This window comes from Ostrinia nubilalis, chromosome 21 (assembly GCF_963855985.1).
Source record: "Ostrinia nubilalis chromosome 21, ilOstNubi1.1, whole genome shotgun sequence".
Classification (NCBI taxonomy): Eukaryota; Metazoa; Arthropoda; class Insecta; order Lepidoptera; family Crambidae; genus Ostrinia; species Ostrinia nubilalis.
The window spans coordinates 7,046,187-7,068,718 of NC_087108.1; the positions used below are offsets into that span (position 1 = coordinate 7,046,187).

The 22,532-nt window shown below is 34.7% G+C and overlaps 3 protein-coding genes across 3 annotated transcripts in view; 1 reads left to right on the forward strand and 2 right to left on the reverse strand.

Moving 5' to 3' along the window:
- Positions 1-1,538: 1,538 nt before the first annotated feature.
- On the forward strand, positions 1,539-2,997 carry LOC135082241 (small ribosomal subunit protein uS15m). The gene is made up of 5 exons (XM_063977011.1): positions 1,539-1,842; positions 1,965-2,098; positions 2,272-2,345; positions 2,419-2,540; positions 2,638-2,997. The coding sequence occupies exons 1-5, from the start codon at positions 1,655-1,657 to the stop codon at positions 2,942-2,944; spliced, it is 825 nt and encodes a 274-aa protein (XP_063833081.1). The 5' UTR covers positions 1,539-1,654; the 3' UTR covers positions 2,945-2,997.
- Positions 2,998-3,122: 125 nt separating this feature from the next.
- On the reverse strand, positions 3,123-7,233 carry LOC135082237 (SH3 domain-containing protein Dlish). The gene is made up of 7 exons (XM_063977006.1): positions 7,063-7,233; positions 6,430-6,623; positions 6,010-6,197; positions 5,642-5,808; positions 5,299-5,397; positions 4,874-5,025; positions 3,123-4,377 (listed from the first exon to the last, which is right to left on the reverse strand). The coding sequence occupies exons 1-7, from the start codon at positions 7,109-7,111 to the stop codon at positions 4,213-4,215; spliced, it is 1,014 nt and encodes a 337-aa protein (XP_063833076.1). The 5' UTR covers positions 7,112-7,233; the 3' UTR covers positions 3,123-4,212.
- A 470-nt stretch (positions 7,234-7,703) lies between these two features.
- The window catches only part of LOC135082453 (rabphilin-3A-like), a 41,277-nt gene continuing 26,448 nt past the window's right edge, over positions 7,704-22,532 (reverse strand). The window contains exons 10-13 of the mRNA XM_063977249.1: positions 10,708-11,062; positions 10,329-10,473; positions 9,686-9,919; positions 7,704-8,872 (exon numbers count right to left, since the gene is read on the reverse strand). Coding sequence (XP_063833319.1) covers positions 8,575-8,872; positions 9,686-9,919; positions 10,329-10,473; positions 10,708-11,062 — 1,032 coding nt within the window. The 3' untranslated portion in view covers positions 7,704-8,574. The remainder of the gene's footprint in view (positions 8,873-9,685; positions 9,920-10,328; positions 10,474-10,707; positions 11,063-22,532) is intronic.

Genomic DNA, 22,532 nt, shown 5'->3' on the forward strand with positions numbered 1-22,532 from the left:
AGTATAGTCCACGTAAAAGCAACTCAACCTTTTTAATTGACGGAAATTAATTATGCTATTTCTAAATATTGTCGTCTTGATTTGGTTGTGTGCTAATAAATATAAATGAATGAAAGACATTTTTGTATCTCCTTTATAGAAAATATAATTTATAGTGGATGTTCTTTAGTATCTAAACAAGTCCAGTATTAGTAATATTTTATTGGAATGGTTCATTGTTCTGCTATTTCCAATGATTGCATTCCTTTTAATGTGTATTTTAGTTACTTATTTATGTAAAAAATAATAGATGTTTACCTTCAGCTTAAACCTTATGATGTATATTTATTTTTACTGTAGTTGTCATTGTAATGCATAAATGAAATATATCTTCATACTTATAGGTATAATACTTTGGGTTCACAAAAATCGAAGTCAGTCCCTCTTTCTCTACTGTCATAATAGTCGTAACAACTGTATGGTAGTGTCTAATGAAAGTCATTATGTTAGCAAATGGATAACAATAATATTGATGATATTTTTGTCTAGGTTTTGTATTTTTCGGCAAACAAATTAGAATCGATTCTTAGATCATTTATTGTAATCTTCTGTTTCAATCACTACAAATGTAAGCAGTTTAACTAAACACATTTTCAAACGCAATTATTTTGATGGATTGTGTATATAATTTTGTATTGTATACTTCTAAAAACATTTTCTGCTTGAACATTCCAATTATTTACCTAAAAACTGAGGGTGATTAAAGTTAAAGAGTGGACACATGATATACATATCATGACTAATTTTAAAATTGTTTTGAATTTGAAATTTTATTTATTTCTTGGAATTAAAAGGATACAATTATGTCAATGTCTTGATTATCGAGTAATATTTGTTTAACAAAGGGATTGTTTATGTTTGATTGTTTTCAATGCAAATTGTTATATTTTAATTAGATCGGAGTTAGATTCATATTATAAATTATTATCGTGTAAAATTAATTATGAGTGGCGTTTATAGGTAATACATAGTGTGGATAGTCATGTGAAGTGGTACATTTAGTACAAAATATTGCTTAAAATTTTTTTGTAAGTTTGAGGTTTCATACTCTGAGAGCAATAAATAAATGAACGTTTAATTTTGTCTTTTTATTTTTATTCATTAAATATAAAATTACATGGGAAATATTGATTTGTGGTATGTGCAGTGTGGATCTCTCTCATATCTCTTGCTCTTTCCTAAGTCATACTGGGCAGGGCCCCTGTTTGTTCTCAACCTCAAAGGGATCCTTGATCTTTTGCGCCCGACCCCCCAGACAAATGACAATGAACTTCGCTTCGGTCTTTTGATGTATGCGAGTTTCTTAGCTCCGTGAATATATTCGATTTTTGGAGCGATTAGCCACTTTTTTTGGGGGCAGGGTCCCCAGTAGTTTGAAGATAGCCCTGGCGACGATTCTTAGATATAACATAACGGTATTCGTTATTTCTTTTTAATCACGAAATGTTTAATACTCTGTGGGCTATATGCTGTCACTGTCAGTTATGTCATTACTGTCATTGTCAGTCAAATGTCAACCATCCAAATTGCTGTGGTTCTCTCCAATTTGCAAGTTTGTTAGAAACTCAAATAAAATAGCTTGACCAGGCAGTGATACTTTGTAAAAACATCAGTCATGTTGCGGAGTATTACCTCTTCCATTATTCAATGTCGTGGAATTAAGCATCAAGTTAAAATCAAGTGGGTTCGCCCAGATTACGTGCCGTCCTATAAACCTGAAAAATCTGGTGATTTAGAGGCTATCTCTGCATTTCCTCCTGACACATTAGGCAGGGACTATGCTTTAAGTGAGGAAATTAAAGAGTAAGTAGTCTATCTTGGCCAGTTTCATATAAATTAGAAGATGGAAATCATAACCTCTAAACTGGAGCAAACACTAACATATTCTTTCAAAATCCTGTATAAAATGTATTATGTGTTTGCAGTGCGCCCGAAGCTGTTAAAAAGATATTTTCCATCGCCCACCTTGGTCAAAAAGAATACAATGTTTTGGTAAAAAAGGATCTAATGGAAAGGGTTAAAAGGCACCAATATGACGATTATACGTCGGAATCGCGAAGTAAGTTCTTAATTAATAATTTGATTACTTATGTATCTTTTATGGCACTACTCCAAATGTTACTTAGAATTACTTACTTTCTTTCTCTTAGAATAGACTGTTACTTAATTTTTTTTAGATACACAGTACACTGGCTTGTATCATTTAAATTAATGTATTTATTGTCTTTACAGTTGCCAGAATCACTGGACACATTAGGTGTTTGCAACTAACAATGGAGAGATATCCCAAAAATGTAAAAGCTAAGGTAAAAATTCAACTTTTCTCTTTAGTTTATTTGCAACATACTCTGAATGTTACAAAACATGTTATTTTTTCAGCAAACTTGCCAAGAGTTGATTGATAGGAGAAAGAAACTGTTGAAATTCTTGAGGCAGTATGATTACAAGAAATTTGAATGGATTTTGGAGAAACTAAACATTGAATTTAAAGGCCATCCGATGTAAGTATTGTAAATAGAACCTTTGAGATTGACTTAGTTATATTTGAAGCCTGTTTATAAAAGTATTGACTTTATCTAATTTATTGTTTATTTATAGGACTTACAATAAGCTGTCCCGCAAAGAGTCTCTCAAGAAACTGACTGAAATGCACTGCGATGATGTTCGCAACAAAAAACTAGCAGACTACAGGAACCTGTTAGAAAGCCAACAAGGGCCATTCTTGAAAGAAAAGCTTGCGGCTTTGAAATTCATCAAAAGCGAACAGACAGAACTCCAATTGCCGGTAACGGTGACAGATCAAGACATTAAGAAAGTAGAAAAACAGCTAGAAGAATGGAAAATTAAGGACGACATCAAACAGCAGGCCAAGAGTAAGAGGAGAAGTGTATTGTTAGACGATTGAAAATATATGTAATTACATTTAATTTTGTAGTTTAAATAAACTAGTTTATTGTATTTTCTTGTTATTATTTTTAAAGAATTGATTACTACTTGACTATTATTTAGAAATGCTTGGCTAACTTTAATTTAGTTTAAAACATGAATAAACATAACTAATTAAATATAATTAAAAGAAACAATATTTTTAAAACATTTATTTCCAAATAGATACATCTTAAATCTATGTAAAAATATATAAAAGCGCATGTAAAAATCAGTCAATTTTGGACGGAAATATAAAATACAGGAATGTCATGTAAATATTAGAAAGTATTCAAGTACTTATGACTAAGTAAAGAGTCAATTTAATACATTTACAGAAGTTTGAAATGCCTCATTTTTTTCCTAATGGAAGACCTACTTCTTGTTTTTACTTAACAATTATGGCAAAGAGTTAACAATAAAATTATAATTTTAAGCAGAAATTAAAAGTACCTAATGTAATACACTAACATAAATTTAAGTAACAGAACAAAAATCAGAGTCTTATTCACAACTTATTATGAGACTGTCTAAACTATATGAAAAAAAAAGAAAATATTTTTAAGGGGCATGTAGAATGGGTTTAATTTACAACCTTTATGAGCATTTCAGCAGATTATGTAGAAAACTTAAGTTGATGCACAAAAGAAATCACCCAACTGTTTTTATAAATTCTGAAAATAGTGTAAGTACTTCAAAACTGGCCTTTCAAATTTGAGCATAAATTCCATTTTCTCTCAATATTTCTAGTTCATTCAAGTAAAAATACTTAAGAACTAAAGTCACAGTAATTTCTTCAAAAGCTGTCAAAGGAACTACTGTGAACAATAAATCTTTTTCCCAAATGAATTCTCCATTATGAAATATGGGTAGTTGACTGACTCCAATAATTTCAAGACAGTTCCTTTTACAATAAAAAACACTTCAGTAGCAGCTCTAAAGAAAACCGTCTTTTTTCAATTTGCTGTAATATTGGTTTTTTGTAGTTTGAAAACAATAAAATTCAGTCAATTGGGTTACCTTACTTGCGACGTCATATCCGTAGGTCGTCCTTCGCCTAAAAAGTGTGTCAATTGACTAGTGATGTCAACCAACTACCCTATTTTTTGTACAGAAAATTATTATTAGTGGAAAATATTTTATGTTGCACACGTTGGGCACACATTTTGAACTGTTTCCTTTTATGGCTTTGTTATTCCGGCTTCCGTGATGTTTGTGATCGCCCGTTCACATCCTACCCTACAAGTGTCAAAGTGACGTGGTGTGCGGCGCCCTGGCGTAAGCAGTCGGAATGAACCCGGACCGCCGCGACTTGGGTGCGTGGGCCCACAACCATCCTTCTACGGTTTGCTGGGTTAGATCTGCGTAAACCCACTCTCCTCTCTTCACTGATAAGTCGTCTGGAGCTTGTGCCTGGTGAATAAAAAGTAAGTTAATTATCTAGGTTATTTATACACCGTATGTAGTTAAACAAACCGTTAAGGAGTGGTGTCTCGTTTTGAGCGTAAAAAATCGTAAGTTTTATTTCTGGTTATGTTAGATTAGAAAACAATATTTTAAAAGGAGAAACAGAATATGGTTCCCTCCTACATTATTTTGATCTTAATTTTCCTTGTCATTAATTTGTACTTTGTTCTACAATTAGTGATAGGGCATGACAAGTGAGACAACTGGTAGAGTTTAACATTTATAGTACTCTTAGGGTGAGTTGCATCACCTAACTTTGACGATAACCGGTGTATTTTGTATGGAGTTTGACAGATTTTTGACGTTTGTCAAAGTTAAAGTAAGATGGTGGAACCCAGCCTTAATTTTTTTGGGATAGAAAGCATAAATTTAAATTGGGCGGACTCTTTTGTATACTTCTTTCTTGTTTTGGGTGATGTATATCAAAGTGTAATCTATTTACCTTGTAATCGTAAAGCATGACTAGCTCTGTCCCGTGGTACCGGCCGTCGCTGTCCTGTTGCGTAGTGTTAGTGCTGGGCGACATCATAGTGTTGTTCGGGTTCGTCGAAGGCGGTGAATGGATCTGTTGTGGTGGGTTTTCTTGTTGTGCCGCTGGAAATAAACGTTACATGTAGTGGTTTTTTAATATCTGCATAGTCATTAGGTTTATCATTAAGTACTATAAGTTCAGCATCTCTTCATTGATCTTTATACAATAAATAATTTTGAATTTGAAACGAATCTAAAAAACTTGGAGTGTTGTTTATAGTATGTATGTATGAAAATCTGTTGGCGTAAATTTTATGTTCAGGAAAATAAGGGATTTATAAGAAGTTTTAACATTCATATTTGCGTTTTTATATGCTTTTATTCAGGAATACTTACCTTGTACTACAGCAGGATAAACAAAGCCAGAGGGTATGAATCCTTCTTGCCCATCACTTCTGACTATCCAGTACCAGTCTGGGTCTTCTCTATTTAGCACTGAAAAATAAAACAAAAGCAGAATGAAGCATGTGCCTGTGCCTCATCACTCATATCAGTTGGTCAGTATTGTTGCAACTTTTGTGGACCGTTTTTTAAGACATTGGAATAATCCGGGCCTCTTCAAGACGAGAGATACACACAAGAGAGAGATGAAAAGGCATTTTCTAGGCTGATATGTATCACACTAAACTGCATCTCAGTTTACATTAGGCGAAAAAAAAAAAAAAAATGTTGGACATACCTGTGACAAATTCCCCTCTCTCCACATCAACATCATTTTCATCTCTTGCTGTGAATGTGTAGAGGACGACATATCGTCCTGAAGGGTCTTTACTGAAAGGGCAAGCTTCACCTTCGCTTCCTAACTCTGAATGACCATCGTTTGTTGCACCGTCCGAAACTGATAATCTGTAAAGATGTTTTGAGAAATTGCATTAAGAATTTATAGATGTCTGAAAGTAGAAGTGGTTTGGATACATGAAACAACAACAACTCAGACAACAACAATGAAAATAATAAATGACTCCTAGATTTGAACAAAAACAAATGAAGACAAGTAATTTCTAGTCCAGAAAATTAAAATAAACATTTCAGAGTAAAAATACTAACTGTGAAACATCTCTATGCGTCATATCTGTTGGAGATCTACTCCTAGGCAGTTTCTTTTTCAGGTCATGGTGTTCGCACGGTGCACAATACGAGTGTGGAATAAAGCCTTCTCTTCTTGATTCAGCTACTATCACATATACCCAGTCATTTTCTCGATACAATACATTTACAATTTGGCCACGTTTTACCTGGAAAGTACAAACTTTTGAGTTAATAATTGGTGAAGAAATAAGATTATAATGATTTTTTCATTTGTTTTTTCAGTTGCAAGAATAGAGTGTGTCACATACTGTGGACCATTATTGCAAATTATTTTTTAAATTACATGCCACTATATTATCAGTTTCTTATATTAAAATCTGTTGGAAGCTTTCTTCGTCTTAAAAGACTTATCTATTTCTTTAGGTACATTGTACTAACCTCTAGTTCATCATCAACACATGGTGCAAAGTCATGCAAGACTACCATTTTTGAGTCCGGACTGAGGCCATGCTCCTTCTCTATTCCAACCCTCACAAGTGTCTCAATACTAGCCGAGCCTGTGATGCGGCCCATGCCAGGACTTAGCCCTGAGCCTGGCCTAGACAACTCTTTGTCTGAGTCTCCACTGCTTGCTGGAAAAAACCTCCTTTCAGAATATTTTATATTGAAAATTTTGTCCTAATCTATCATTTGGATGACTATTACTGTAAATTATTAAGTAAAGGGGCTTTTAATTTTGTATGTTCAAAAAGCTCTTAATTTCCTACAATAAAGTATGTATTACTAATAGGAATGTCCAATTTAATTTTAGCTTTTACAATTAAAACTACATTTTGTATAGCTATATAACTTGCTTCCTAAAAGAAAGCAGGAAATAGGAGTGGCTTCACAAGTGCAACCTGTGAAGATATAAATTTAGGGAACTCCCGTGTAATTATACTAATGATCTCGCGGTGAAGTCCGTGTGATCATCGTAAGTTGTTTGTCAGGACGAAATTCATATTTATAATTATATAGAAAGTCTGAGGTCAATGACTCAAATCTTCGAGACGAAAGCTCATAAAAACTTACATTTCTTCTTCTTTCCCCTTCTAATTCTCACTGGACATAAGAATGCCATAGTGTTCTTCACTTATTTCAACACATTACTGTTACAAATTAAACGAATTTTATGGGTTTATTTCACGAATCTTTGTTCGTAAACGATTTTCACACGGTTTCTACCTGTCAAAAAAGTTCACAAAACAAGTTTTTTTACGGTGCGTTTCGATTTTGCACCGAACTCTCCGCTACCTGCGTTAAAAAGCTCTTGTTGATAAGTTTGAAGTTCTTGCTGAAGCAAGAAAATTTTCAAGAAAAAATATAATATATTTCAATTTAATAAATTGTAGTTTTAGTGGACATAGGCACAATTATTATTGAGTACGTTAAATTGCTAATCATGTTAAAGTTAATCATAACTTCTGGTGAAGTAACGAAACGGTTTTAATCAGAGAGCTTCCTGTTTCGTATACTATACAGGATGTTTAATGAATTAGATTATTTTACTTACCTACTCTTTTCTTCATTGGCGCCCCGGGCGTTATCTTTAAATATTTCTAGTGTTCGCCGTCCCATGATGATTAAAATTTATAGGTGCAGTGAAATTGGGTGGATAATAAGCTGCCTAATTTGTTAATGGTAATGGCTACTTAAATAAAAATGAATTTGTGTATAAAAATCTTTATTAGTCATGGATCAGACATATTATCATGAATTCTAAAGGTCGCTTGCCTTAATCTCTACAATATTATGTAACTGCAATAGGATTATATATTTTGGCACATTAAAAACATTATTTAGTGTACAAAATTAGATAAACTTTTATGTCTAACAACACTTAAGTATCTACTGACATAGGTATTATATATTTAATATAAATTATCATGTTTATACACAACAATAGTAAATAATTTTAATACGATTATGTACGGTACATTTATAAAAACGAGAGCTTTATTCTGATGGGTGATATAAATTATACACATCTTAATAAGTACGTGAATTACGTAAAAAGTAGGCCGTTAAGTTTTTCTTGATGCCATCAACATCATTGAATGTTATGGCATGACTAGATAGATAGATATTCCGCGAAACCTAACTTTCTTAGTTTTCGAAAATCATGTCATTTTAAAAACATAAGACACTGTTCGACTAATCGACGACACAACGAATGTTCTTTTTGTGTGAACTTTATCTAATTTTTCAACCCTGTCATCTAACAATCTTACTATTTTTAGTTTAGGAATTTCCAGAATAAGTATGAAGGTGAAGGACAGAAGGATCATAGGCTACCAGTAAATCAGTATACAAGAAGTAAGCATAATGCAACCTTTTCTTCTAGCACCATTTAATCATAGAAGCTCGTCCATAAGGTTAATCCGACCACAATATTTTCCTTTCCGATAGTTTGCTGAAGAATTATAGAGGATATTGAAGCCACGTTACAGAGGTTTTTGGTCACCAAAAATACAAATCTCCATTATAATATTGATGGAAATTCCCTATCAAGGATACAAAACAACTTTTAAGCTAAAAATAGTTTTATATGTGCTGTGTATCCGTCAAAGAATGCCACTGCTCGTGTCTGTGATCAGGAAACTTAATGCAGTCCATCCAGTGCTTCAATCTTCGGCCTTTGCTGCTGGCTCCTAACACCAGGCTGCCGAGAAAGTCGTTAGGCTTGCCATAGTCCTTGTCCCATACAGTTAAGGTCAAGTTCTGCCGGGATAGTTCGGTGGGCCGGGTCTCGAAAAGGAACTCCTCGTTCCATATCGGGTTGAGGTTCCGCCATTTGATGGAGGTCTTGTGCTTCTTGTGGTACGGGTCGGGGTCTAGATGCCTGGAAATGACAAAAGGATTTCGTGAGTAATAATCATACTACATGAAGACTACAAATACATAGGTAGGACGTACAAATAAATTATTATAGTAGGCATTTATTGTGGCGTTTTAAGAACTTAATAGGTACCATTTAAGTAACTACACTCGACGTTAAATAAATCGCACCTCCCGCGACAAGCATTTTCAAACGTATGCATCCCCACTTCCCACCAATATTGGTACCATTTAAAAGCCTAGTTCTAACCTTCATTTCATTAAAGGAAAGGTTTTTACCCCAAAAATGTGTCTTTAGAAGGATCCAGAGTCACTTCTTCAAAAAATAGGTAGTTACGCTAGAGCCAACTTTTATGGCTATAAAACTGTTAAGTTGGGTTTAATTGCTATCAATCTGTTAAAGAGGACACGTGAAATCATTATTTGGTTTTATAACCATAAAAATTGGTCTAATTGATCCCATAGGTGGGCCCAAAGTGAGGTATTTTTTCAAGTCACATTTATGGTATATGTTAATCATTTATTAAGAAATTAAATGTGTTTTTCTTTAAGGATATTTATTGGGCTTTCAAATAACACCAATATTGTTGGGGTACCATGATTGTGTCAGAAGAAAATCGTTAAAGTTCGCGTCGCGGAAGGTGCGGTTTATTTGATGTTGAGTATATAATAAATATAGTAATTTTATGCCACGGGACTCTCTCGTTTCCACCGCTGCAGGTTCTGTGTAGCCAGGATCTACAGCTTCTCCAAAGCTAAGGTGCGTCTAATTGAATTCCATCGACTTCAATCATAGAATTTCCAAAAAGCTACTCACAACTTGACAAAAGGATCCGAATATCCATTGCTATCTTGCGGCGGGAGGTCAGCGCCCCTACACACCGTCACCACCAGCGCTCGTCGCTTGGTGTTGTAGCACAGCGCCAGTAACACCCTGGGTCCTGTCGGCTCTGACCCGGAGGACCCTGAGAGTGCTAAGCGAAGCTGTGCCGGGGACTTCGCGCATTCCCTCAGGGCAACTGTAGCGGAGCCCATCTCGTCGCAGCCGTACCTGGTCAAAGCACAGAATACAAGTTTCACTCGACAAAGTCGATGTATTCAGTGGAACATAATAATAAAAATCTTTACTTCTTTGAATAAAGTGGTTTTTGTGCTGTAATTCAGGTAGCAGGTTTAAACCTCACCCGTGTGTAAATTAGTAGAATTTCCTAAGTATTTATGCATATTCTAGGAACCTGCCTATGTAGTAAATAGATAGATGAATTAATGTTTATTGCACACTACACAACAGATAAATTAAATTAAAAAAAAAATACAAAATCGAAACTGCACACTGTAGGCGATCTTTGGCTAGAAATCTTTTTCAGAAAACGCAACTAAGTAAGTAACTTTTAATTACTTAATTTAGGTACGTGATATTTTGCTATATCTTTTTTATTTATTTTCCTGTGTTTATTCACCTGTCATCGTCGAAGAGAACGATCTCCAGAGATTTGAACGAGAGGTCTGATTCCGTGATGCCGAAGAAGTGCAGAGTTTCATTGAATTCAGGGTTCTTCGTCTTGTGGACTGTTTTGGTTCGGAGTCTGTTGGAGTATGTTCCCTCTAAAATAAGTCAAATAATACAAGATTTAGAAACCTACACCCAATATAACTAAAAAAAGGAAGAAGTGCACAATAAATAAATTTTCGTTTAAATTTTATGACTGATCTGATCAACCTGTATCTAAAGGGGAACCGCTTTCGTTCTCAAAAAAGTTTAAGGTCGTTAATTGTTTATGAAGGTACCTACTAACTTAGTTTATTAAAACACTTTTGTAATAGGTGTATAAAACTTACCTCGAGGTAAAATTTCTAATCGGCAAAAGGGATCCGAGAGTCCAGTCATGTCCATGCCTATAAGTCCCCTGGCTCTCAATACTGTGACAGCCAATGAGGAGGTTGCATTCTCATAAGCCAGCTTTATTTCCAGAGTGCCAAAACCCGCATCTGGTATCGTGGGGGGTCTTTCGATTTGGGTGGTGTTTTTCGGGATCTCTTTTCGTATGCTCCTGAGACTGTACGCGCTTCCTTTGCTGCCTGTGCGCTTGAGGCCGGCTAGGGGGCGCTGGTTGAGACTGTCAGTCCTGTGGAGACTCAGTCCGCTGAACCCGTGCGAAAGGATGTCGGTCTCGGACCATTCGTAGTGTGTGTCCTGTAAAGAAGAGAGGTAGAATTGAAAACACTGCAGGGCAAGGGTCGAGGCTCGCAGGTTTTCTAACGCATTTAGGGGGCCCTGGGCTAATACCTATTACTTAAATAGGGGGCCACCTACGATACTCTTTCGCATTATCGACAATTTTTGACTTTGACTTAGCTAGCCCTTCAATCCACGGGGCCCAGAGCCCCGATTACGGTAACTTTTAACGTCTACAATCCAGACGCGCTTCATCGATTCTGCGATACGATTGGTCAAAACAGCTGACGTACGCTGTTTAACGACCAATCGTATCGCAGAATCGAGAAGCGTGTCTGGATTGGGAACGTTAAAAGTTACCGTACTTAATCGGGGCTCTGGGCTGAAGCCCAAAAAGCCATAATATGGTATATCCGGTCCTGAACACACCTAGGTATATACTTAGGTACGTGATAGATAGGGAAATACTTTATTGTACACCACGCAAAATACACAAAAGAGACGGCTGAACTTATGCAGTCTTATGGCTTTGAAGCGATCTCTTCCAGAGTCTGGATTGCAGACACCTAGGGAGAGTAGGTACGGGAGTTACGGATTTAATTGCAAGTAGTAATGACTGTAGGTTCTTATTTTTAAAAATACATGTTTTAATTATCATCGCCGTCGAACCTTTTCTAACACACAAAGCTATAGGTACGTGTCCCCTACGCAACAGAACAAAAATAAAAGTGCCAATAAAATCCAATTGAGCACTTTTTATGTCACTCAATAAATGGTTGATATCAATGGGGTGTTTATGAAATACTCGATGGGTTGGAAATATTGGAATCGTTTCGGTGTAGGTAATGGTGTTTACAGCCGGACTGAAGTTTTACGATAATTTTTTAACCGTATTTCGATGTTGATAGACAAACCAACATTTGCTAAAGAATAAAATTTTTTTGATCGCTTTGCGGTACTTACGTACTCTACTTACCATAAGTACTTATAGGCCAAGCTAGGTGATGAACTACTAATCTAATGCCCGTTTTCACCATCAATCCCTAAGTTTTTAAGTGACCCCTATGAAAACAAAATTCCTATTATGTTACCTTAGGGGTCACTTAAAAATTAGGGATTGATGGTGAAAACGGGCATAAGCCACTCTAAGCTTTAGAGTACTAAGTAGTGGTGGGAACTAGAAGCAGGATTAGCTCCGTAATGTTGACATTAATCTTACGTTGGGTACGGATGCTTATTTCAATTTCAAACACTTCTTACGATTTGCCGATAGAAGGAAACATAATATCCTATTAGGATAACTGCCACTAATAGCACGAGTAATATCGAGAGATAGAAAATAATAACTTAAATCGACATGTTTCAAAAAGTTATTAGCGTGCTCTTTACACTTCCTTAAGTAATCCTTTTAGTAACAGTGATTGATTGGTAATTAGGCATCGTATAGTGAAAAAGTTAGCCATCAATCTTAATGAAAGTAATTCTTAAGTTTCATAACTTCTTTACATTACATACTGTCACTTTACATTAAGTAGGTTTATAAACCCTTGCATATTAATAAATGCACCCTTTTCCCTTGCGCTATTTGCGTCAAACACAGGACAAGACAACCTTGGCCTGGTTATCTCACTGAAATGAGACCGGTGTGAAAGGCAATGCATTTTAAATTTCTATTTAAGTAGCATGGCTTTTTAATCGGCGTCATTTTAATGGGAAAATATGTATTTATAGATATAGCTGTTCTAGTTCAGGGCGCATGATTACAGTGTGTTTAAAGCAGGGGTTCCCGAAGTAAATTATTTTTTAGCGCCCCCATTTTGTTGTAGAGAGTCGAGAGCTTAGTCGGTGTCTAAATGCCCGTTTTCACCATCAATCCCTAATTTTTAAGTGACCCCTATGGTAACACATAAAAGGAATTTGGTTTTCATAGGGGTCACATAAAAATTAGGGTCCTCCTAGTAAGTATAGTTCTTGCAACTCACGAAGGCGAGTGAAATTACAAAGTAGGTACTTGGGGAAGTAGGTACTTTTTACGCCAATTTGTAGTTGAAAAAAACATAACCCTTCTTCTAGCGCAGTCGGGTAATTACAAATCGCCCATCAAAATCCCCTACACACCGCTGCATTGCACCGTTCCGATCTTTTACCGTGTCTTCGGCGTTATCGCCCATTTTGGGAAAAGCAGCCCCCTTAGACAAAACGCACTTTTTGATCGAATCGAAAATCGAATCCGTCAAAACTCCATACAAAAAAGGGGCTTTTCGACCACTTTTCGACTGATTTGCGATTATAATTTGCACTTTGTCTAGACCCACTGGTTTAGTTTGATTAATGTTGAGAAACTTTAGAAAACTTAATTTCTCCGAACCTAAAGGTTATTTACCTAGTTACCAGTATGTATGTTGGGCAAATTACGTGTCAATTTCAGGTCGGTTATATTTTATATGTAGTTACACCGAAACTACAAACTATTGAAACTTAGATTCAAAGGTGTGTTTGGTTAAATATTAATTAAACTACTAGTAGGTTAATTTGGTTCAAGTTTGATTTTAATGGACTGTAATAATTATAAGCTAGTGTTAAGTCTATTCCTGAAACTGGCCCATATACCTATTGTCCTGAAGGTTTAATACTTGGACGTGTAAAAGTGCTTTTTAAAAGCCTACTTGCATAAATAAATGAGATAAATGAGTTTTGTATGAGTTTTAAACACGGCAACATACCTATTTTGTAAATTTTTTCACTTTTATTTTTTAGTTTAGTTAATTAACCATTTCAAAATTTATATCATTAAGTAGGTAAGGTTATTAACGAACAGGAAACGCGGATGTCCGATCCGGTAATCTACGAGTATTTCCATTAAAATATATTTTTTTACAAATTACACGTGTACCTACCTACAATAAAGCAACATCCGCTCTTCTAATAAACACTTACGTTAACAAATAAAATGATTCGATAAACATAAGTAGGCGTTTCCAAAAAGTAGGGAAATAGGAATAATTCATCTAATAATTCGTTTTTCCATGGAATAGGTTTTACTCTGTTATGTTACAAAAATTATGTATATTGCTATCATCCTACTTATGAAGTTCTCAATCAAAGGTATAAGTAGGTAAGTGGGTAGTTCTCAAAAGGCTGAGCCTATGTTCCAAGGCCGACGATACAGACGAGAAAAGTAGTTTAAAAAGGCATATTTCATATACCCAAAGTGATAAATTATGATCATCATCACCAATATGCACTGTATGATGGCGTACGAAACTTATTTCTATGATCTGAAACGCAATAAAAGTACTGGAATGGTCATTAACAGATCCCCTCGAGACGGCCTCAATTAGGCGAGAATCAATACCCTGGAGCAACCCCCTTCCCATCAAGCACCATGGGGCCATTAGCTAAAGGGAACAAGACCGGACACTTTGTTCATAAACATTGTTAAGAGAAAATTAAGCTCTATTCTTCTAGTGTATCCGTGAATCCGTGAAGGGAAATTGAACCTTAACTTGGAACTCTATGGGTACTTCTCATTTATAGCCTGACCAGGAACATAAAAACCCTCGCCATGTTGCGGAAAACTAATGGTACTAATTTCTTTTAATGGCAACAGTAACTGAAAACTTCATTGATATGTCACCTTGCATGTCAGTCTATTGCTGTCAAAGTGTAAACAAACTTTATTTTAAATGTGCGCAATTGGTTTTATGAATTAAATTGCTAAAATATTTTTATAGTCGTGAAAGAAAAGTGGTTCACAATGTGTTAAAGTATTTGTCGAAGAGAAATACTAAGGGTTCGGACAATATTTTCATTGAATAATGTTTCCGACAAAGGTTGTCAAATTGACTGACATGTTTATCGTATAGTACAGTCCACTGTGAAAATTAGCTGTGGTTTGTTTCAACTACCTATTTTAAAAATTTTGTCACTTTCTAAGTGTTGAATTTTATGGGATTGGGAAAGAAGTACCGAGTTTGAAGCGTTCATGAGCAGACATTGCAGTTGAATATTCAAGTTCTGAATTTGATTATTGATGAATAATAAAATAAATCTACTAGCTCGATTGATGGTTTCATTTAATTTATTTAAATCAGGTTACCTATAATAATATTTTTTCGTTAATTTATGAAAATATCAAATTAGCCCGTAATCCTGAATCCTGATACATAAAGTTAGCCTATTAATTTAACACAGGTACGACTGTACTCAGTGTTGCACTATCAAATGCAATTGACGCGCCTCTATGCCAGGGTTTTTATGTCCCTGGTCAGGCTATACACTCAAATTTGATGGTCACACAATAATAGTTCATAAACGGTATAAGTTAGAACAATAACTTTGAAATCAGATGATAAAATATCTATTTAGCTACATACAAAATAAATTTTATCGTAATAGAAGCAAAAATAATATGAAAAAATCACATGAAACGATAAAAAACGGGGTCATTTTTCGCGTTCTCATAGTGTCACACCTTCGGTTGCAATTAAACATTTGGTTACTGCATTCACAATTTTCATTCAATTTGTGTGTAGCATATACTAAAATCATCGTTATTAAATATACTTTCCACACAATAGTCAAAAAAATATATTCTTATAATTATTTTGAATTGAGAAAGCGAAATACGTTGGTCACACGATTTTAGGTACCTAAAATTTTGAGTAATTATACAAGATTGCCGTTAAACCGAACACCAGCAACCAATCACAGCGTTCTATTCGGTTAACGTCAGTCGCGCTTTGACCATTGGGGAGGTGAGATAGGTCGATCGTCACTCCGCGAAAAAAATACGTAACTTTTTGTGATTTATCCATAGACATACCGTCGCTTGCTTGAACAATATTTTCTACCTCTAAAATATAAACAATTTAATTGAAACTTTGCCATTGAAAACTTAACATGTTAGACTTATTTGTGTAGTATTCGACTTGAACCGTCAAATTCAAATTTAAGGATAATTCATAAAAAACTAAAATTTTCGTCACCTTCGTGGCATCACCTTCGTGGTGTTTTATACACGAAGGTGATTTTAGGCCACGAAAGTGATTTCTTGCTTTGGTTTATTTTAAAATATAGTGACTGGTGTTCATGTTTTTATAATATTATAATAACTAGTAAATTATACGTGGTGCCTAAGTAGAGTTCAGTACATCAATAAAAAAATAAGGGCCTCGTATTTTTGTTGTCTGTCTGTATGACTGTATGTATGTCTGTATATGTGACTGTGTATCTGTTTGTAAGATAAATTTAATCTGAAGTTTGAGTTAAAAGTTGCAGAACAAAAATACGAGGCCCTCTGGCCTAAATAAAAAATATATTTTTGTTGAGGGACTAATAATCAGTTAGAGTTCTTTTTTTATTGAGGTACTCCGGTGAGATAATCCGTTTTTTGCTTCTTTAGCATTTCAGAATGCCACCAGTGTCACCCTTAAAACCAATTGCGTAGAATCTTGTAACTTAGTAGGTGACGTAATCAGTAAAATTGTATCTTGTATTTAAGTAGGTACCTATTAATATTATGTTATTGCTATTTATCTATGAAAATAAGACAAAATATATGTTTTATAAACACTTAAGAGTCATTTACAGTAGTAAAGTTTGAAAAAATTATTGCTGTGAAGTACAGAATCACTTTCGTGGCACCAAAAAATTCAAAACGTTAAAGCTTCCAAACGAGACTCACTATTTGACTGATTTACTGAGAATACAATCTTCACATCAAGCGCTACAATTTTTGTTTACAAAAAGTTGAAAAAAGTTAGAAATAAAATTCGCCACGAAGGTGACGATGAGAACCGTGGCGATGAGAAGTACCCCTATGTTCTTCTGATTAATTAAAGTTGCGGGTCCAATGACAGTTTAACTTTCCCCCGGGATAAAGACCTTCACTGGTTGGGTTTTTTATTGGCGGTCAAGCTGTAGATCCTGGCTAAACAGGAGTTGCAACAGTGGAAACGAGAGGTGGGATAAATTCTGGATTTTACGGTAACTAGGAACGAGAGGTTTGAATAGTTCTGGATTGTATCCATGACACTAGGGCAGGGGACAAAAGAAGCAACATTTTGCGAAACATATCGCTGACCAACTAATGTGATGGTCCCGGGATTGCTGTTACCTATAGAGCGTCACGAAACATGTCCCGGGTCACGTGGAATGTTGCGTGAAACACTGAGGGACAGTTCGGGGCAGTTTTGGAACGTTGCTATTAAACGCGTAGTTGCTATCTAAGTTGCACGGGACATTTTGTCCCATAGTAGGTATTCACGTGGCGTAATCGTAACAATTTATTACGTCTAGCTATTCTATCTACCTATTTCACTTAGCAAATTAAAAAGGGTACTTAGGATAAAGGCAACAGTTTATTAATATTCCGGGAAACTCGTGGAAAGTATGAAAAAGATTTTATCAATTCAATAGAATTTTTCGTTTCAAGTTGAGACTAAGCCTGGCTACGTTTGAGAGATTAAATTTTACTTTTGTTCTTCTAAGTAATTATGTTATTTTTATGGTGGACAATAAAGAGAAATAGAGTATTTATAAGTATATTCTCATTATTTTAAAGGGAATTTTAATGGCCGTTGGATTATTATATGAAGATTAGCGGCCGCCCGCGACTTCGTACGCGTGGATCCCGTTTTACCCCTTTAGGGGTGGACTTTCGTAAAATCCTTTCTTAGCGGAAGCCTACGTCATAACATCTACCAGCATGCCAAATTTCAGCCCGATCCGTCCAGTGGTTTGGTCTGTGCGTTGATAGATTACTATGTCAGTCAGTCAGTCAGTCAGTCACCTTTGAGTTTTATATATTTAGATTTCATGGGGAGTCCAGTTACGATGACTTTTCGTAATGGGGTCGTAATGACGCATGGGTAGGGTGGCCATCATCGCACGACTTGTCTTAGAATATTAACTGCATTTTCAGGATCATCTATGTATATTTTGTATCCTGTTGTACCTATTTGTGAGGTGTAATAGTGTCCTGAAAAGGGCCTATTGGATAAAGGAATTGAGAAATAATTTTAATTTCAGATTCGTCATTAAAAGTTACAGTAAGGGCTCGGTCTCAGAAAGACGTCCCGTTTTTTGCAGGATTCCATTTAGTTAGTATACTTGTTTTAATATTTAACTAACATTCAGGTGCACGAACAAGAACATCCTGTTTGCAGTGTCCCGCAAAAACCGAACCGTTCGAATGGAATTCGAATTTCAAACTCACACTCAACTGTGTGTGAACGACAGTCCAGTTTTGGGAGATCCTGCATTTTACTGGTTTGTCGTGGGAAGAGGCATTTTAAAAGCTCGCTATTTTTTATTATCCGTAATAATTATGATTGTGGAGTCACCCTACGCAGTGACGTAGTGGCGCGACAGTGTTTAGGATGGTTTCCAATCCAATGGCACCCTGACCTGCTTATCTATCTTTAGACCCATATTAAAGCCTACCAAGGTTTTAGTAGATGTTTCTGAGGATATTTTATAGAAAACATTGTCTTCGATGGGATTCAAACCCGCTCCCAAACTGGCTATGTTCTTTTTGAAAAACATCCGAAATTATCTGTCGTTACGATTTCGGAGTTTTCCAGTGACTTGGCCCACGTTTAGCTTGGTCCACGGGCCAAGTCACTAGTTTGAATTTTTAAATAGTTTTCTTCCAGTGACTAGGCCCATCTTCATGTTTTTTCATAATCATCAACGAAAATCTACACTAGAATCTTAGAGGTGGGCCCAGTCACTGGAAGAAAAACTATTTAAAAATTCAAACCGACGACTTGGCCCGTAGACCAAGCTAAAGTGGGCCAAGTGACTGGAAGACTTCGGTCAAGCTGTTAGCCTTTTGAAATCGATAGTTAAGCCGTATACCTACTTGACTAGGTAATAAAGACATAAAAAGAAAAACCTTGCTAAACATGTTCTCAGTGAGTGATAAAACATTTCTTATTAATTCTTCTTTGCCTTACATTACCTGGGTATAAGATATGACCTACTAATCCCGAATTCTATATTTTTTCTACGTAAAAGATACATATTCTAAACTTGATATTCTTCAATTTAATATACAAATATTTATGATTTAAGATTCAAATTATAATATTTCAAACAATTAACCTACATAGACTAAATATTTACAAATATTTACAAATAAAAAATATGTCCCAAATCGCTGTCCAAACAACGCGACATGGTGCCCAGAATGCTGGCTGCATTTCCGCGCTGAATAGCCAAACTGATTCGTTGGCCAAGAAATACATACAATAATAAGTGAAATTAGTAAATACACCAAACTATTCAATAACAAGAGAGTAAGTAATCATTGTTTGTGTTGTTAACCACCAACTTTGAGTAAAGATGTCGTTTAATATTTTCATTTCATATTTTATCCAGAATCTACTAGATATTGCTTTCAGGCATTTTCCCTTTGAGCCTTTTAAGCTTAAACCAGCGATCGGTGTATTATCAACTGATCGCTAAACTCACCGATTTATAGGTATATCAATTTATTTCTACTTTAGATAATCCGCCTTTAGAATGTATGCCAATAGACGTTCTTGGAAAACGTTATTCATCGTTAAAGTCGAACTGAGGGGTAATCTCAATTTCTCTGTAAGGTTCTAAGATGAAAATTCACGTAGCAACTTTGTACTACGAGTTTTGTCAGTTGGCAACCCCTTAATAGATATTCTCTCTTTTAACGTTATGGTTGTAACGACAGAACTTATGAAACACCATAGATATTTTTTTTTTTAAATCTAAAACAAAAACAGAAATAATTTTTAACAATAGGAAGGATCTATATGATACAAGAAACTGCGCACAATAATTTTACAAGATTTTAATTTCTAAACTAAAACTTCGTAGTTCCTGAGCTCCTTAACTTGCAACTTAGGTACATTTATTCTCTATTAGATCCTTTGTTGTTGTAACAACCTTTACAGAAACTTTTAAAAAGTTGACCGACTCCTCTAACCCATTAACGCCCAAATGAAAACTACGATCAATTTCACATAGCCAATGTTTATTTTCTTTATAAAAATACTTCAGAAATAATACTAAACAGAAAGAAAACCAAAAACAAAATCAGAAGTTAGGTTTTCAGGGGTGTACTAAGTTTAGTACAATGGGCGCTTATGAGTCATGTTGAGCAAAGCCTTCTCCATACTGGCTCAGTGTTTTCAGGCACTTGCCATAAGATGTTTTGACTCTATTGAAACACACAGTAATTTTAAGCTGTCAAATCAGCTTGTTTGCTGGTTTATTTTGACTATAACCATTATTTCATATTTCTTCTCCATCAACTAGAGCAAGATTACCTACTATTATTTATCTTTTATAGGTCAAATATGTGCGCTACTATAATATTTGCGGAATGCTAGCTGATCTAAGCGACTATATGAGTTTACTATGCAGTGCAGTCTGCATGCATTTGAAATTGTCATGTCCACCATATAAGCGAACAAGACCCATCCACTGCTTTTTTCTTTTTACCTCAGTTTGGTAAAGTTCCATAGACTATCCATCTGATCTAACCCACTAATCTTTTTATTATACTGGAGCTGGACACCCAGTGGTGCCTAACACTACTTTTTTTTATCAAGAGACCCCATATAATGACCTTTCCCAATGGTTCTAAAGCATCAAAATTTGTTCCAATAGTACCTACATTATTATCTTTCAATCGATACTAATAAAATTATGTTTGCCTTGTCGAATCTGTCTCTAGGCTTTTTGTGAAAATCTTTATAAGTAATCAAAGGATACCGTTTGGTTCTGTTGTCACGTATGGTTCCAAAAACTATGTTACTAAGTCTCTTTAGGTCGACAAACAGGTCATAATTGGGAAAACAAAATGTTTATTTTTGTTGTCTGTAACCCCATAAATAAAGAGCCATGTTATTGGAAAAAGAAAACAATGATTACATATAAGAACTATAAAGAAATAAGTAAACACTCTAATAATAATGTCATTTTTTTACTATTTTACGTAACATTTCAAGCGCCCATTGTACAAAAGTTAGTACAGCATCACTTTGGGAGTTATAGCATAAAAAACTTTCCATGAAATGAACTTTTTTATGTATTTTTTATTAGGATATGTTGTTAGCTAATACACTAACAACTTATTCGGTATTTTGTGTAACTTAAACCTTGTATAAAAAATTGTCAACTATCCACCAGGAGATACGAAAAAATCACTGAAACGAAAATACCCCCTTCAGATTTTATAATTATGTTCTGTTTCATCTCAGGATGTAATGCATAGACCTTTGTTTACCGATTGGAATTATTTCCAGACTTAAAATACCCACTAAATCAGATTTATCGTAACTTAAAGTTGTGTACAATTTATAGTACGGCGGGCGTTAATGGGCTAATAAAGTTACAACGTGTGCAAACAACTTAAATAGCGCCTTAAGCACTCTTGGATATAGACAGATTGTTCATTTCGCATCGCTGGGCGACTGAAACTTTTCCTACATTATCTCTCTTTGCTGATGCTACGTACGTAAATAAAGCCGATTTTTCCATACACGATCTACACAGACAATGTGAACACATCATTGTTCGATTTTTCCTAGCCTTAATTAAAAACTGGGCTACCAAACAAAAATATTTCATCGAAGTTACGCAGTTTTCATTGTTGAAAATGCCCCGTCTTAAATTTAAAAGTACGCGACGCAAATGAAAATAATTTTGCATGAATATAAATTGGCTAGTTTGTTTAGACTACATTAGTTTTAATTATAATATCTAGGATTCTAGGTATTCAAATACTTTCTTTTGGCTGTTTTCAGCTATTTATTTTTTCACCATTAAGATTGCGTAAATCCAAAAGATTTTTTATAATGCATATTTTACATAGCCACGTAGGTTCTCATCTCGGTTTTCATATCGATTAAAATTTTATGTGCAAATAATATAGTTTACAGACACTGAATATGAAAAATGACAAAGAAAAACACTTTCTTAAAATTAGGTTACAAAAATAAACAAAATTGATTACTACCATTTGTTGCCAGAGCAAAAATTATGAGAAGATAAACAAGTAAGTACTACGTGTAATTAAAAATGGGACAATATTATTTGATCCTCTAAAAACTAATTGATCTTTTTTGTATGTGCACTTTTAAAAATAAATGATGTTTTTTATTATATTTTATCTTTATATTAATTATTGGGTCTATATTAGTTGATCTACGGATCAATTATGAATGATCTTCATTTAAGGTAACATAATATTTATGTTTAATATACTCCTTTAATATTTAGTAAACAAAAATAATATTTGATCCTCTTTTTTAGTTATTGATCTTTAATTTTGTTAATTTGATGATTTTTATATCAAGTTTGCCTTTTAATATTGATCACCTAATAAATACATTTCGATCTATGTATAACTTAACTTTAAAATATATTTGATCTAACTAAAAATATTATTGGTTAACTAAAAATATATTTGATCTAACTAAAAATATTTTTGGTTAATATT